At 38.8% G+C, this 17,169-nt stretch overlaps 1 protein-coding gene across 15 annotated transcripts in view; it reads left to right on the top strand.

Annotated features, from left to right (window-relative positions):
* nrxn1a (neurexin 1a) overlaps positions 1-17,169 on the top strand; it is a 105,519-nt gene that overhangs the window by 80,457 nt on the left and 7,893 nt on the right. For 9 of the 15 annotated variants that reach the window (XM_028476726.1, XM_028476719.1, XM_028476717.1 and 6 more), the window contains 5 exons: positions 2,577-2,758; positions 4,300-4,471; positions 5,420-5,509; positions 6,476-6,783; positions 14,624-14,702. In XM_028476726.1, the coding sequence (XP_028332527.1) occupies positions 2,577-2,758; positions 4,300-4,471; positions 5,420-5,509; positions 6,476-6,783; positions 14,624-14,702 (831 nt within the window). The remainder of the gene's footprint in view (positions 1-2,576; positions 2,759-4,299; positions 4,472-5,419; positions 5,510-6,475; positions 6,784-14,623; positions 14,703-17,169) is intronic. The other 6 variants (XM_028476727.1, XM_028476724.1, XM_028476721.1 and 3 more) reach the window with 1 other exon arrangement.

Genomic DNA, 17,169 nt, shown 5'->3' with positions numbered 1-17,169 from the left:
ACTGATGCTAATGTTAATTTCATAAAAGAGGGGATATTTACTGAAGTTGAATATTATACGTTTTTAGGTTTTGCTTCGAAGTTTGAGACAATTCAAAATTGGGAAAGGATTTGCACCTTTTAACATTTTCCAACCTGAAACTGAAAACTAATGATGAAAACACGGTATTCGGGAAAAAAAAGTCCCATCGGTTGGCAATTACTGAAAAAAGGAGCTAATTACTGCCTCCTACTGGTAGATTTTTAAGGACAGACGCTATTCGCTAAAAACGCACTACAAAAATGGTTTTTCAAAATAAAAGAAGCACAGGGTTGTTCTCATTACTTTAGCCCACCAAAAATAGCTCCATGACCCACTGTTGGGCATGTGACGGGATCCTTTAAACCATTGATTCTCAACTGGTGGGTCGGGACCCAAAAGTGGGTCGCGGAAAGCTGGTCAAAAATAAATAAATACTTAATATGCCTTTTATTTTTAAAGAAACTTTTCTTTTGACAGGCATGTTGTGAAATGCACGTTGCACAGGGAAATATATAAATGTATGTTTTAAAAAAGATTATTCATTTGTGTTTTCAACAGCTGTTTTTTAAAAACTGAATTTGGTTGGTTGAATTCTAAAAAAAATCGGGTCGCGTTTCAATGACCGTATTAAAATGTGGGTCCCAGGGTGAGACTAGTTGAGAACCCCTGCTTTAAACCCAATAGAACTCATGATAACTTCACTTCACAACATCCACATGACCATAACAGCAGGGCTTATGAGCATTAATACGTTCAGTACATATGGTTATGCCATTTTGAAGTCAATCAAACAGACATGAAGTCTAACAAACCAAGAGAACAACATAAACATTAGGCTACCTGGAATCTCATATAATAAAGACAAATTTACAGTTCAGCACCACGGATAGCGACAACATCAAACTTTAACTGTTGAGTTGTTGGCTACTGTATCAATTGCTCCATACCCACTAGTTGCAAACCACTCAATGAAACCATCGAGAATCATTTTTAATATAATTTAGTTCAGTGCTAGTGTTTATGAGTGGTTTGCATGTGCTCCCTACCCTGAGTGGAAGAAGTAGTTCCCTGTGTCACCTACTTTCCTGCTATGGTGCAAAAAACCAAATGCAGTCTGGTATATTACACGTGCTTCACTACGTTGGCTGGAGGGCACCAGCAGGGGTGCACAAAAGTAGCAAAGGAGGGTCATATAATGGTTCACATGAATACAGGATACTTGGCTCTGAAGTCAAACATCCCCTTAAAAATGAGTTTTCTACACAATGAAATGAAAACATTATCCCAGCGTAGGCCTGCAGATGTGAATTCATTTCTTATGGTGAGAATTTGCTTTGGAACTATGCAGAGTTTGCATATTCTGCATACATCGTTAGACTTTAAGTTTGACAGTAGCCAGGGTTACGTACTGTATATATAGAAGATGGATGTTTCACTCTATGCATTTCACTCAAATTGCCACAAGAGGGTGCTGGCAGCTGTTATTGCGTTACTATCACCTTCTCAGATTAAGACTATAGTGTAACCTATTGTCCTCATGTAAAATAGAACATTATCCACGTTATGTACCTTAGCATCAGACTGAACCCAGCTCCCAGAAAGGCTTAATGATTGTATAATCACAGCGTGAGTCAAACAACTGTGTGTCTGTGTGTGTGAGCGTGTGTGTGCGTGTGTGTGGTTCTCGTGAGTCAGACGCGTGCAGTTATTCTATAATTAGTAAAGCTTTTAGGAAGAACACTCACAATGTTTAAAGCCACTTAGATGTGATATTTTAAATGCTGTCATTATTTTATCTCCTGTGAATACATTTGGTTTAATAAGAGAATTGACTCATGTAGAATATATATTCAGCATTACTGTTAGAGCTGGGCAATATATTGAGATTCAAGATATATCAAGTTTTCTATTTTGGCGATATAGAAAATTACAAAATCACCTATATTGATATATATATTTTTATAGCTTATTTTGTATGAAAATACTCATTTTAGTGCTTTCTCTACTACTCAGAACAGCATGAAAAACACAGTTAGATTGTTTGCTAATTGTGTCCCAACCCAGATCTACCACAAAACAAGCCACACTACAGAACTCACTCACACATGCTGTCCCTTAGACGAGAAAAAGGCCAAAAGTGACACATATTGTGCAGCTGTTTGTTAATAAATGTGCCTGTGTGGCATTTTGTATCAGAATCAGAAATACTTCATTTATCCCAGGGGGAGTTTGTTTTTTTAAAGATGTTCCAGAATATTTCAAATGAGAAGAAGAAACACTAAAACAAAGAAAAGAGAAAACGTACATAATTAAATAAAGAACTGTTAATTAAATAGAGAATAAATTCAAGTGCACACCTCCAGGAAAATATAATACAAATTTACAAATTAGCTACAAACTACACTGTAGTCAGCAAATTTAACCCAGATTTGTCTTTCTGGTTAAAATGATTGTGATTTATATCGTATATTGCCATTTGGAGAAAAAATATTGAGATATAAGTTTTGGTCCAAATCACCCAGCCATAATTCCTGTTGTGTGTCTGTGTCGATCAGCTGGGACAACTTACATCTTTGGCCGTGACGGAGGCGTGGTGGTGTACACATGGCCCCCCAACGAGAGGCCCAGCACCAGGGCCGACCGACTCGCCCTCGGGTTCAGCACCCAGCAGAAAAACGCCGTTCTGCTGCGAGTGGACAGCGCGTCAGGCCTGGGAGACTACCTTCAGCTGCAGATAGTAAGCACAACAAATCACTTTTTCACTTCACCTTAATTCAGCTCCATTTGAAGCCCTGTTAGCTTAGCCAATGTATTTGTTGTACATTTATTATTTACCAGCTAATGTCCAGAAAGGACATGGAATAAAAGCCCCTTATTCAATCCCAAATATTAAACAATTGGTCTGCCAAGCAAGTTTACAGTGACATAATGATGATACAGCATTATTTAAAATAAATAATGAATAAATAATACATTAACAAATTCAGGGACTTACATGCCTACTCTCAGCACCAAAATAGGAAAACAAATAACACCATGTTCACATTGTCTAAGGAGTCTCTTTTTTTTAAACTGAAATACATTCAAACTGCTTTTTATCTGTAAAAAAAATCCACATTTTGACCCCAACAACAGAAATGCACATCTGCTTTAAGGTTGTTTGTGCAAATTGATGTTTGAAATAAAATAATATGAGAAATCGATGCCTGATGAATTACTGTATATAATTTACCAAACGCAAACATTGAAAGTAAAAAAAATTCAAATTTTGAAAAACACCCCAATTGCCCATATTGTTTTGCACTAAATAATTAAGTAACTTAATTTTGATAACAGACCTACCTATATTTACTGTTAGTCCTTTGATTTTTTTTTTTTTTTTTAAAGTCCACAATTTAGTCATCATCAAGTTTTAGAATTTCATTAACTGACTAAATCTATTGAGGACTAATCAATTTTGTCATTAATAATATAGTATGCATTTTTATGATGTTTTCAAAATGTCCCCTGATAAATTAACTGTATACAGACATTTTAAAGCTTTGATCGGCGCATCTTATAAAGCATATGTAGACTAAAATATCAGTCTTGTTTTATTTTGTTTCAAATTTAAAGCTGGAGCATATAAGCTGTAGTATTAACACATGCACAAAATTCATGACAGGTTATGTACGACTTGTGTTTTATGTTTTTATCGGGACATTTCGGCTTCAAATGTATATTTTACTCACACTGTGGTTGTTTAGTTGTGTTTGCTTTACGCGCACGCGTGACATCTCAGACAAGAACTCTAAATAAATACAGTACGTAAGTAAGTAATACAGTACATTCTCTAACCACTGAAAACAATACAATGAAATATTGTTGGCAGCAGTCAATCACCATACAGCAGAAATATTGAAATAAATAAACATGTGGTCATAAATAGAAGTACAAAGTAATAAATAGAGACAAGTGTTAAAAGTAACGGCTATACGTTTACTATCTCAAATATAAATCTACCTCAAATAAAAAGCAGTTTGAAAATATCTTGTAACACAGAATAACAAACGTTTTTTAAAATGGGGTCACGACAACAAAAAGGTTGGGAACCATTGGTTTAACAAATCATTAATGAATTAATGATTTTTTTGTCACGTACCGCCAAAGCTTGTTTTAAAAAAAAAAAAAACAGTTTTGGCTAAAAGTAGAAACGCTACACATCTTACAACCTTGGCTTTTCAAAATAAAAGCATTACTGACGATGGCGTTTTCCATACCTTCCCTTCGCCTCCTCAGGACAAGGGCAACATCAGGGTAGTGTTTAATGTCGGCACTGACGATATCAACATCGAGGAGAGCTCCAAGTTTGTCAACGACGGGAAATACCACATAATTCGGTTCACCCGCAGCGGCGGTAACGCAACGCTCCAACTGGACGACCTGCCGGTCATAGAGCGTTACCCCTCAGGTAGGCCCAGCCCCACCCATGTAAGCTCCACCCACTTATTAAACCCCCTACAGCACTGCCTATCCAGGGGGCGGAGATTAATACACCTTAATAATAATTTATACCTTTTGATTGATGATTATTGTTTGTTTTTTTTTACTGTTTCTTTTTAAACATTGAGTAAAACTAATTTAACAGCAGCTTGTTTTCATGTTATTGTGTTTGAAATGATTCTACTGTATGTGATCGGACTCGAGCATTTATTTAAAAAAATGAAAAATAATCAATAAAATGAGATATAGTTGTAATAGTTTGTACGCTAGCCAGCCATGTCATGTTAGAAGCTGTTAAATAGTGTTTAAGGTAATTTATGAAAATATTCAATAGTTGTTTTTCTCGCTATAAAAGACAATAATACCAGTTGGTGCATTTCTGGACAAATAGTGATTTTAAAAAATGTCATATTTGGAGATTAATGTTTAACTAGTGAGTTAAAAATAAGGAAAAATAAGTGTATTTTGTTGAATGTAATTTTTCTGTTTTTACATTTTGTTGTTTTATATATATTTAAAGTGGTAATCCTATAAATTCAATGAGGGTTAGGGTTAAATGCTAAATGCTAGTTGTTGTGAGGTGTGTGTTGAGGCTCTTCCTGTATTGTAACACTAAACTCAGTCAGTATGTGGCAGCTGTAACGTTATTTCCCTGTGCTCTTGCAGATGTTAACCGCTGAAATGTCTCTTTAAATTAAACCCAATGAACAGAGAGTAAGAGTCCGCTCACTGGAAACATGGTGAATTCAGCTCCTCTTCTTTTTCCTGCACACCAAGGCTTTATACTTTAACACAGTCACATGCCAATGATGAGCAGACCATTACTTTCTTTTCATTGCTGTTCTTTTTGTATCCAGCTCCTGTACTACGTTTGGATGTGCGTAATTACTACTGTGTTCTCATCTCTAAATTAAAGGCAACATTGATAACGAGCGCCTGGCCATCGCCAGACAGCGAATCCCCTATCGGCTCGGTCGAGTAGTTGACGATTGGCTACTCGACAAAGGTAAAAACCCTGATTAAAATTCCTTAAAATTTTCAGCTTTAAAAAAGAAAAAAAAAAAACAATTTGAAGACATAGTTGACTTTACTGTGCACCATCAACTAACATCTAAAAAGAAATCTTAAATCCATAATTAAGTATTTAAAAAGTTGAGCAGCTGTAGTGTGTAATACTGTGTAAACTGTCTTGTTAGTGTGTTATCTGATAATATCAGGTTAAAGGGACGATGGAGAGTATTTAAATGTGAATAAATCAGAAAGTAGTAAAAGAAGTGCTGATAAAAGATGGTAAATAAAGTGGTTTCTCATCAAATTGTAACTATTAAATCATCTCCTAAAGATTTTATGTTGGGAAAAACATGTTTGTAATCCATTTAAAGTACAAGTAAAATAATAATGTGACCTGTAAGTATGATGTAAATTTGAAATGACTTTAAAAGAGTTCCCTTTAAACTTCAGCAGCTCCTTAAATAATTAGCCTCTAGTCCCTTTAACAGTGACTTTATAACCTGTGCATGCTTCATGGGGCTGTGACAGCAGTTCTCTCTAGATCTCTGTCTGTCTCTGTCTATCTGTCTGTCTGTCGCTCCTTCAAAACTATGATGTCGTGCCGCACCACCATCACCACAGCAACCATCTGTCAGCCCCGTCTTTTGCGAGGCCTTTCTCTGACTCCTCTTCATCTGCAGACTCTTCATCCTTCTTGTTCTGTTGCCTTTTCCTCACCTTTCTTCCCCTTCTTTTCCACCCATTTCTCTCAGTCTTCTTCAGCCTCCTTCACGGCTTCAGTTCGTTCTGTTCATGCTTGATCTTTCCCATCCTCTCACCATAGCTTAGGGGTGCTGGATTTTGTAACCTTCTTCTGTGTGTGTGTTTGTGTGTGTGTGGTGTGTGTATGATCACTGGAATGCACTGGCGCGTCCATCTTTCTCTCTCCCCCCGTGTGTGTGCTTGGGGTGTGTTTGTGCAGGTCGACAGTTGACCATCTTCAACAGCCAGACGACGGTGCGGGTGGGTGGCGGGGTCCCCGGCGGGGCCATGTTTCAGGGCCAGCTTTCAGGGCTCTATTATAACGGGCTTCGCATCCTCAACATGGCGGCAGAGGGACACCCACACATCAGGGTGGAGGGCAGCGCGCGGCTGGTCGGAGACATGCCGTCATCGTCCATCACGCCACAGTCCAGCGCCTCGGCTGGCGGCAACCGCTCTGACTCCGCCCCCTCCATCAGTGACATCACAACTACCACAGCCACCAACAGGAAGCAGGGAGCCACACAGGTCAGAGGGCACAGACACTACATGGTTTGCAGCTTTTCTGTCACTACTGGGGTTAAAATGTATCCTCACAGTGTGAAACTCCTGCTACTCATATGTAGGGTGACCATATTTTGATTTCCAAAAAAAGATGCCACTTGGGCCGACCTCAGTATACTAAAAAATCTACCTTGTAATGGCAAAATACAATTTAGTAGATAAATAAGTTGTTATTGTTCATTTGGCTTAAAGATCAATTTCTCTCTTTAAAACAAAGACTTTAAAAAATGACTGAAGTCAATCACCTTAATTATGCATTATAACAATTTGTCCTTAAAAAATCGGTAACACTTTACTTGAAGTTTTATACATAAGGCTGACATTATCTGTCATTAGCATGAATGAAGGCTGTCATTAGGTGACGTTCGCTAAATTTTGACACGTTTAGCTAAATTATGACACCTTTGGAGCTATGTTGGCATTTTTTGGGTTAGGTGGAGGGATCTAGTGGGGTTAGGTCGGGTTAGAAATTTAAAAGGTATATGGGCTACAGGAGCCTCTTCTCCCTTCCTATTAGAGTAAATTCAAAATAATAAAATAAACTAAAAAGTAAAAAAACAGGTCCAGGGTTCAATAAAAGAGGTCTGCAGCTTCCTGTCCAATTAAAAACCAGATAATTGCCCCACCCATTCTAAAAATTCATTTAAATAAGTAATTAAGATTTGGGTATAAAAGGGAAAATGCTATACAGGGAAGTGAAAAAGGAGTTAGGGATTAGGGTAACATGGGGTTCGGGTTATGGTAATGAAGGGTTAAGGTAACAAAGGGTTAGGGGTTAGGGTAACAAAGGATTAGGGTAATGAAGGGTTAGGGGTTAAGGTAACAAAGGGTTCGGGATTAGGGTAATGAAGGGTTAGGGGTTAGGGTAACAAAGGGTTAGGGGTTAGGGTAATGAAGGGTTAGGGTTAGGGTAACAAAGGTTTAAGGTAACAAAGCCTTAGGGTTAGGGGTTAGGTTAACAAAGGGTTAGGGATTAGGGTAATGAAGGGTTAGGGGTTAGGGTAATGAAGGGTTATGGGTTAGGGTAATGAAGGGTTAGGGATTAGGGTAATGAAGGGTTAGGGGTTAGGGTAATGAAGGGTTATGGGTTACGGTAAGGAAGGGTTGGGGTTAGGGTAACAAAGGTTTAAGGTAACAAAGCCTTAGGGTTAGGGGTTAGGGTAACAAAGGGTTAGGGATTAGGGTAATGGAGGGTTAGGGGTTAGGGTAATGAAGGGTTAGGGATTAGGGTAATGAAGGGTTAGGGTAACAAAGGGTTAGGGTTAGGATAAGGAAGGGTTGGGGTTAGGGTAACAAAGGTTTAAGGTAACAAAGCCTTAGGGTTAGGGGTTAGGTTAACAAAGGGTTAGGGATTAGGGTAATGAAGGGTTAGGGGTTAGGGTAATGAAGGGTAAGGGGTTAGGGTAATGAAGGGTTAGGGATTAGGGTAATGAAGGGTTAGGGGTTAGGGGTTAGGGTAATGAAGGGTTAGGGGTTAGGGTAATGAAGGGTTAGGGATTAGGGTAATGAAGGGTTGGGGGTTAGGGTAATGAAGGGTTAGGGATTAGGGTAATGAAGGGTTAGGGGTTAGGGTAATGAAGGGTTAGGGGTTAGGGTAATGAAGGGTTAGGGGTTAGGGTAATGAAGGGTTAGGGATTAGGGTAATGAAGGGTTGGGGGTTAGGGTAATGAAGGGTTAGGGATTAGGGTAATGAAGGGTTAGGGGTTAGGGTAATGAAGGGTTAGGGGTTAGGGTAATGAAGGGTTAGGGGTTAGGTTAACAAAGGGTTAGGGATTAGGGTAATGAAGGGTAAGAGTAACAAAGGGTCAGGGTAATGAACAATACTTAATGACAGTCTTTGTGACACATTATTCATGCTAATGACAGGTGTCATGTCATAATAATGTCAGCCTTTACTGTAAGTATAAAACTCTCATGTATACCTTCCTATAATCTCATGAAACAATCTCCTCCTAGAGAAAACTTTAACTTCCTACATTCCAAGTTTCTCCATCAGTGGCTGTTTCGTTTTCAAATCCCTGTCTGAACCTCCATGGAGGTTTTATCATCCAGGAGGGTCTACCTGCTGATATTGTTTAATTCAATCAACCAGTATTTGATCTCCTTCATTTCATCTTGGACTTGAGTCAATCTTCTGTTTTCCTCATGTGTGACAATTTGGTCAAAACGAAGCAGCATCTTTAATGATTGTATCACGTGCGAGTAAAATTACCATAATGACATGATACTGGCTGTAAAGTGCAACTCACTAGAAACTGCTGGATAGAGCAAATATTAGCAGAGTTATGGTCATTTAAAATCACGTGTTCCCAGAGATGCAAAAGAAAAAACCTGGACAATTTGATGAGTTTGGTCCAGACCAGACATGAAAACAGGACATGTCTGGGTAAAACCGGACGTATGGTCACCCTATCTCATGTAACGCCATAATTCTCCTCCTCCTATGTGACAATAGATGATTAAAAATGTGTAATTTCCTTTGATGAATATCTTTCCCAAGTTAATAAGAGGATGAGCATGAACATTAATCAAGGTCTGGAGGAAAGTAATATATGTTGAGCAAGTGGGAGGTTTTTTTAATTTAATCTTATCGTGTATTATACGGAAGCTAGTTATATTCATCAGAATTTAAATTAGAAGCTCAGCTTGATAATGAGTACAAACAGATAATGACTGTGAGTTAGCAAAATAAGCATTGGGGTTAATTACACTGTCGGTTTATTATGTAGATAAGCAAACCACCAGAATATAATGTGTTTAAATCAGTATAATACCAAGTGTTACTTTCATACACACTTATCATGTGGCTCAAGGTGGTTGTTGCCTTGGGGCTGGCATTCCTGCACCCCTGACAGTCTATTGTAATCCACATTATAGCAGGCTAATCTGGCCCTAAATCTGATTTTTATTGTCATTTATTTATTATTTTATGTTTTTATGTATGTTTTTTTCTTTGTCTTGTGTGTTTTTTGTGCCAATTGTGTGTTTTTCTTTTCATTTAGTATATTCTCTCATTTTGTGTGTTTTTCTTGTTTTTTGTGTGCTTCTGGGGTGATTCTGTGTGTTTTTCTTGTCATTTTGTCTATGTGTATTTATTTTATTTATCATTTTGAGTGTTTTGGTGGTCACTTTTTATATTTTGGGGTTGTTTATGTGTTTTTGGTATCATTTAGAGTTTTTCCTGTGTTTGTCTCTTATTTTGAGTGTTTCTGATGTCATTTTGGGCATTTTTTTTTAATTTAATGTGCAATATGAATGAGCATACAAAAAAATTCAAATTGTGCATTAAAAGCTACTGTCTTAACATAGCACAAGTGATGTGGAGTTTGGTTTGACATGTTTGGCTAGCGTTGTGTCAGTTTTCAAACAGCACAGTGGTTGATTCTGGACACTGGATTGCAGTGAAAACCATCTGGCTATCTTCACACGGCACATAGAGTTCTGCTTTTGCGTCACAAAGCTAAATCCAAACTAGCCAAAACTAAAATAGAAACACGTTAGAAAGCTGAAGAGTAGATGCTGAAGCTTTTTTTTTTTTGTGGGCGCTGCAGTCATTTTCACACTGACACAAGTTGCCATGGAGATTACGAGCCCCACGGCTTGCTTTCCTTCTCCCTCCCATCCTCGACTCCCACAGCGACCAGCTCCTCTGTGGATAAACCACCAGCTGTGTTAGACATAAATAATAGAACGCAGAGAGCTGTGAGCAAGGCCTCAGGCATCAATAATGGATATGAGAGCTGGATGGATGGCGCTGAAGAGTGACAGGGTCTTGTTTTCAACCCCTACCTGTTTATGCAAAGGTATTTTGAACAAACCATGCCTGGCGATGTTCTAAAGTGATGCCTGAGCTAAAAGTGGGAGCCAGTATCACTGTTGGAGAACTAGGTCAGACAGAGTGAGCTCAGCATACTGCAGTGTTTGCATTTATTCGTCTGCAAGTGGAAGCACTCCCATTGGTGCCCTAACCCTTTCTTTTTGTGTAAGTGTGTACATGTATTGTGTGTGTGTGTGTGTGTGTGTGTGTGTGTGTGTGTGTGTGTGTGTGTGTGTGTGTGTGTATGTGTGTGTGTGTGTGTGTGTGTGTGTGTGTGTCCTTGAAGAAGAAATCCACAGCTTCTCCATTGAGGCTCTTGAGTGTTGCCTGGCAACCACGTTGGCCTTAGCTAGTGCACACATGAATTTTGCAGAGATACACAGACACACAGACACACTTCTTTAGAACAATAGTCTTCACTTGCAGCACGTTGCATCACACTCGCATTCCAAGTTTTTGATTAATTTCATGCACGCGATTGCATGAGTTCATGTTATAGGTGTCTAATTTGCCCAACGGGTATAGTGGTGCATCATGCAGTAGAAAAGTGTTATTTCTTTTTCTCCTTTTGCATGTTAAAAAGTAGAGGAGATTAATAATGCATGATAGCCGAGCACCAGCCAGGAGAAGAGAGGGAGAGAGTGAGCAGGAGTGTTTATGCTAGAGGCTTTTTCTGAGTCACAGACATTGAGTTTTAGTTTTGATGTTCGCCGTCCTCCGTCTGTGGATCAACTTCGTTTGTCTGTGTTCTATGGAGCGCCGAGGCTCACTTTAGCGTCTCATTGGCTCCTGGGCGACCACCTGACCCAGACTCCTGAACAAGCTCAAGCTTTTCCTTTAAATCTTTGCATCTCTTATCTTAGTTTTCCTATATATTTTTCATTACCGTCACCTCTGCTTCTCTCTTCGCTGTCTCTCCCTTGATATCTTTCCATATTTACCCATCAATCCCCGCCCTCCTCCTCCCCTCCCTCTGTGTCTGTGGTTGAGCTCCAGTGATAGGCTGTTAATGCAGGCGGTGTACGAGTCTATCTCACCATCTGCAGTAGTGGAGCTATAGCTCCTCTCCTCTCTCTCTCATCCGGATCTCTTCATCATCCGACCAACTTCCGCCCGATTCCGCACTTGTATGCCTGCGTTGAAGTGGCTGTAAAGAGAGGGGAAAAAAGCCAAATGGAGCATGTGTGGCTTTCGTAGAGTTTCTTTCTAGTTGTGAAAGTCTAGCAGACAAGCTGTTGAACCTTCAGCGAGAGCACAGCCACTATGTGTGAAATAGGCAGTCAGGGAGGCATTGACGGTCGTTGGCACTGTTCGGCTGCTCAGGTAGATATTTCGCTCTTTTTTTTTTTACTTTTCACTCAGTCTCTGTCTTGATTTTCCTTTTCGTGTCCATCTTAATATCTGCATGGTATAGTAAAGACTATGAAAAGATGGGGACAAAAGGAGGGCGAGGTTGTTGTTTTTTTTTTCTCCAACATTTATTTAGTGGTCATCTGTGATGTCGTTTGTCAGTGTCCCTATTAATCCCTCATGTCCGCTGCTTCCCATGTGATAAAAAAAAAGATCAATACTCCAATTGACACCCTGTATAATTTGAAAGGGGAGTGTCACCTGATGAGGTGATGTCAGATCAGAGGAGGAAGAGACTTTTGGGGAATCTGCTTTAAAAAAAAAATAATCAGAGCAGATCTGAAGGTGTTTTTGAGATTAACAATGAAGTGTGGTGTTGTGACATTGATCGTTGACGTGCCTTCTGCTGGCTGATTGGTTCATCTGCTATTTAGACACCCTGGAAATGTCACAAAGGGCTATTGACTGGCTGGAGACCAGAGGCCAAGCTAAAACTAGTAGCATTTGACAGCCCAGTGAGCAGAAATGATTGGAAAGGCAGTAGAGGAAAGAGTCATTGGTTGAGCATCAATAGTTGATGTGTTTTAGGGGCCAAACCAGACCTATCAGGACCAGCAGATGATTGGACAGACCGTGTTTGTGTCTGGGACACAGACAATTTCATCATCTCTTTGTTTCCGCTCTGCTCTCCCTTTCTTTTTCTAATTCTGCCATGGCGGTTCTTCTTACATTTACTGCAATGCATCACAATCCAATTTTAATTTAGTGCCGGCACGAAGCGCCCAGTGTGGTTTAAGCGCACGCACACGCACGCACACACACACACAGGCACATTTATATCTCTCATGTCGAAACGTCAAGGCAGGCGATATTTAACAGTAGTTCATGAATATGCACGGCACATTAGCACAGTGTTAAGTAAAGACCGCAACACTTTGAAGTCCTCCTCCTCCTCCTCCTCCTCCTCCTCCTCCTCCTGTTCTCACCCCTTTCTCCTGACTTGCTTCCACCTAAATTTCCTTTTATCATCCATCTATCTCGCACTCACACCCCGCTCTCTCTTCTCTCCTCACACTGGTAAAAAAAAAAAATCAATGCACAGGTCCCCACTAAGAGTAACAAGCACACTTTTTTTTTTTTTTATCCTCCATCATTTTAACAGCCTGAACTTAGAGTTGCCATGGCAACAAGAGGAGAACGGATGGAGAGGGAAAAAGGGCGCCTTTTTCCATTGAGAGGAGCGTGAGGCACAAACGAATGGTGTTTACAGTGATGTTAATGGAATAATGAAGGGTAGGGGTTGAGTATGAGTACAATAAATGCGTCTCCCCTGCACTGAGGGGCTGAGTAAAGGAGATTCAAATTAGCCGTTGAGAGCTGGACATGAATGATCTCAAGTGGGCCACAGGCTTTTGGCAGAGAAAAATAGTCATTTCAACCCTAATGTGCTCTAGTTTTCACTTCCACGTTTAAATGACGGGTAAAATACGTAAGACCTTGATTATTTGACAAACTTTTATTTAATTTTGGGAAATTTTGTGGAATAATTTAGGGAAAATGGCAGGATTTTGGGGGAAAATTGAGAATTATAAAAATGACTACCATCATATTATAATCATGGGAAAACTGTGAGCCCTGTGAAAAGTGTAGAGCAGGAGTGCCAAACTCATTTTAGGTAAGGGGCCAAATACAAAGTAGTTTGACCTCAAGTGGGCCGCAGATTTTAAGTGGAAAAACGAGTAATTCCAACATTATTGTGTCATAGTTTGCACTTATATAAGTACATATTAAATATAAAATATGTAGGAAACTGACAATATCTAAACAATAAGTGTCAGTTCCTAGATGTTGTGACCAATTTCTATTAAATGAAGGGAAATACTGTATATGTGATAATTTGAGGAAAATTGAAAGATTTTATAAGAATTTTGAGGATTTTTTTCCACAGTTTAACATTAAAAAGGACTGCAATAATGCAATATAAGCACTGGGAAAACTGCAAATAGTTTCATTTTTACTTTTTCCTGCGGTCCGAATTGAATTGTCTAAAGGGCCGGATTTGACCTCACGGTCCTAGAGTTTGACATATGTGGTCTAATATGTCAAACATCTTGAATAATTCGTAATCAGAAGTGTTCAGTCTGTGCCTACTGAGGGGTAGCGTCAGTGTTGTTTAGTTTTCAATGCACTATAAAATGTAGATTTGAGCTCCTAAAAGTAGCAGATGTAATCTTTTCCACCTGAACTGGTTTTCCACAACACACATGAACATTTTCCAGTATCAGATAGGAGAGGTAGAAGAAGTGAGAGCCAGGGGAGAGACTCTGTGGAGATGGAGGGAGGGTTAGAAAAGCTGCAGATTAAAACCAACTGTCCCCTTGTGGTTTTGAAAAGGATTCATTGTTACTCTCCTCTGCTCTGTTCTCCATTTCTTGGCGTCCATGTTTTGGCCGCCTGCCATCACCGGGGGCTGACGCTGCCATCACTGTTTGTGGCTAACTGGAAAGCTAGTGGGCGTCAGATTGGCGCTGTGAACTCACACGTAAAAGATTACCAGGAGGGGTGTTGAGTACAGAGCTGTTGTAAATAACGAGTTGGCGCCTGTATAATAACGTGATGTTTTTCTTGCTCTTACAGTCGGCCGACGACCTGTTAGTGGCGTCCGCTGAGTGTCCAAGCGATGATGAAGACATTGACCCATGTGACCCCAGCTCAGGTGAGAAAACTCTCCATTGTGATGCCATTTGGGTTCATTTCCAGCCCATGTTTTCTTCTACTTCCACTAAGGTTCAGTTTTTGCTCCATTTTTGTGCCTCGCAACGCTACATTTTTTATATCCACTTTGGTTCATACCGTCAGGCGGGCACAAACACTTGGCTAGCAGGCTTTTTTTCCTTATTTTTTATGTTATTACTCTATGTTAACATTTTTGATCTTATATTATGATTTATCTTGCCTCATGCTTCTTATTTCTCCTGGCTGTAATTGTAACAAAAGTAAATTCCTCCTGGGATTATTAAAAAAAAATGTATTCAGATTTTTGCAATTTCTTTTCACCTTCTTTTCTATGTTATTACGATCTTTTTTTTCTTATTTAATGGAATCATTTGACCTCATCCTGTCAAATATTCTCATCCCGTACGGTCTACTGTATCTTATAAGCCTTGATGTAAAGAGCACCTGTGTTCCTTTCTCAGTAATGAAATCTGTTAACACATTACAGCATGTGATGACATGTAAACAGCTTCAGCTCCCAGCGTCAGCTTTCTCCCGCCAGCATGGAGTATTGTATGCAAAACGCTTGTCAAATAATTCATCACCATGATACATTGTGTTATTTGGCTTCATCTTCCTGCCATACTGTCTGTGCATGTCGGAATCAATAACCATTTCCTGATGCTCCAAGATACGGTTCATTATAATAGTAGAGTTCCAATAGGGTCGGATTACACAGTGCTGTTGATTTGAAGCCTTGCCTGCCGCTAAAAAACTTACATTCTGTCAGTATTTAAATATGTGTTAATTTTGATGAGAACTTTTAATCTCATTTTAGTCTTGATTTAGACCAATTTTAGAATGCATTTAGGTTAAGTAACATTTCATTTTACTCCTTTTTTTAAAAAAATTATTTGACAGTTTTGTTTTAATGTAATAGATTTAGCTAAATTATGTTTGATATGGTAGTAAAAACTCCATTGTAAGCATAGATTTAACTAACTAGTCCTAAAACTGAAAATGTGCCATGTTACTCTTAATAAAACATTTCTAAGGCCTATTAGAGAAATTGAAATACATAATAATGTTAAGGTTTCATTTATTCAGACAACTGTTCTTCAGGAAATTTTGTTTGATCTCCTGACATGTTTCAACTGTCAACTGCCAGTCTTCTTCAGAGGCATCTGCTGATGATGTGTCTCTGATTTCCACGTAATAATTCCAGCAAGTTCTTTTTGTCTTCTTTTTGAATAAAGACAAAAAGAACTTGCTGGAATAATTGCATAATCATGTTCTTCACAAGTCGTCGTTTATTTTCTGTATATTTCAATGAACGACTAGAAAGTTTAAATTTCAGTTACGATAATTATTTGGATAAAAAGGATTGGTTGGAATCTAACTTGTCCGGTCGTCTTTTTTGTCACATTTTACTCACCAGATAAAGCAGCGTTGAATTAAGGGTTTTGTATACGTTTTAGTTGACTTAACACTGGTTGATATAGTTCAGTGTTTCCCAAACTTTATTGCTCCATGTACCCATGAGCCTTCATTTCTTATCGCAAGCATCCCTTATTTAGGCATTTTTTTTCATTTATTTTGGATTTTTTTTGCTCATTTTACAGTTTGAACTTCACCTTTTGGTGTATTTTAAAGATCTGTGCCAATAAACCTAAGGCCTCAGTAACCACAAACAAAATAACATCCCAAAGCTTCACACTGCAGAGGGGAACCAGACAAGGCTGTCCACTCTCACCTTTGCTTTTTGCAATATTCGTTGAACCTCTCGCAGCAGCTGTACGTCAGAACTCTGTTATTAAAGGAATCCACTCATCCATCTCAGAACACAAAATTAATCTCTACGCGGATGACATTTTACTCTATTTGGAAGAACCGCAATCCTCTTTAGAGGAAGTATTTAATCTAATAAACAGCTTCTCTAAATTATCAGACTATTCCATTAACTGGACAAAATCATCAATCCTCCCTTTGACAAAAAACTCTTGGAATCCTGCACACCAAAATCCACAACACCCCTCCACCACAAATACAATTAAATATCTAGGCTTAAATATATCACCAAACTTAAATGAATTAATTAAACTAAATCATGATCCGATGTTGGACAAAGTCACAGAAGATCTGCGGAGATGGAACAATCTCCCCATCTCACTACTTGGCAGGATAGCCTCAGTTAAAATGAAAATCTTACCAAAAATAAACTACTTGTTCTCAATGATACCACTAAAACCACCAAAACAATGGTTTCAAAGATTAGATTCTACAACTACAAAATTCTATACTAGAAATAAAAAACCTAAAATAAGCCTTTCTACCCTTCAAAAAAACAAAGACGAGGGTGGTTTAGAAGCCCCTAATTTCATGCATTATTACTTAGCAAACCAAATACTATATTTAACAGAATGGCTAAATCCAAAAGAATACTACAACACCTGGCTAGAAATAGAACA

The sequence above is a fragment of the Gouania willdenowi genome, chromosome 19 (genome assembly GCF_900634775.1).
Source record: "Gouania willdenowi chromosome 19, fGouWil2.1, whole genome shotgun sequence".
In the NCBI taxonomy this organism is placed as follows: domain Eukaryota; kingdom Metazoa; phylum Chordata; class Actinopteri; order Blenniiformes; family Gobiesocidae; genus Gouania; species Gouania willdenowi.
Note: the sequence above shows the minus strand (reverse complement) of the source record. Positions and strands in the feature narration are given on the sequence as shown.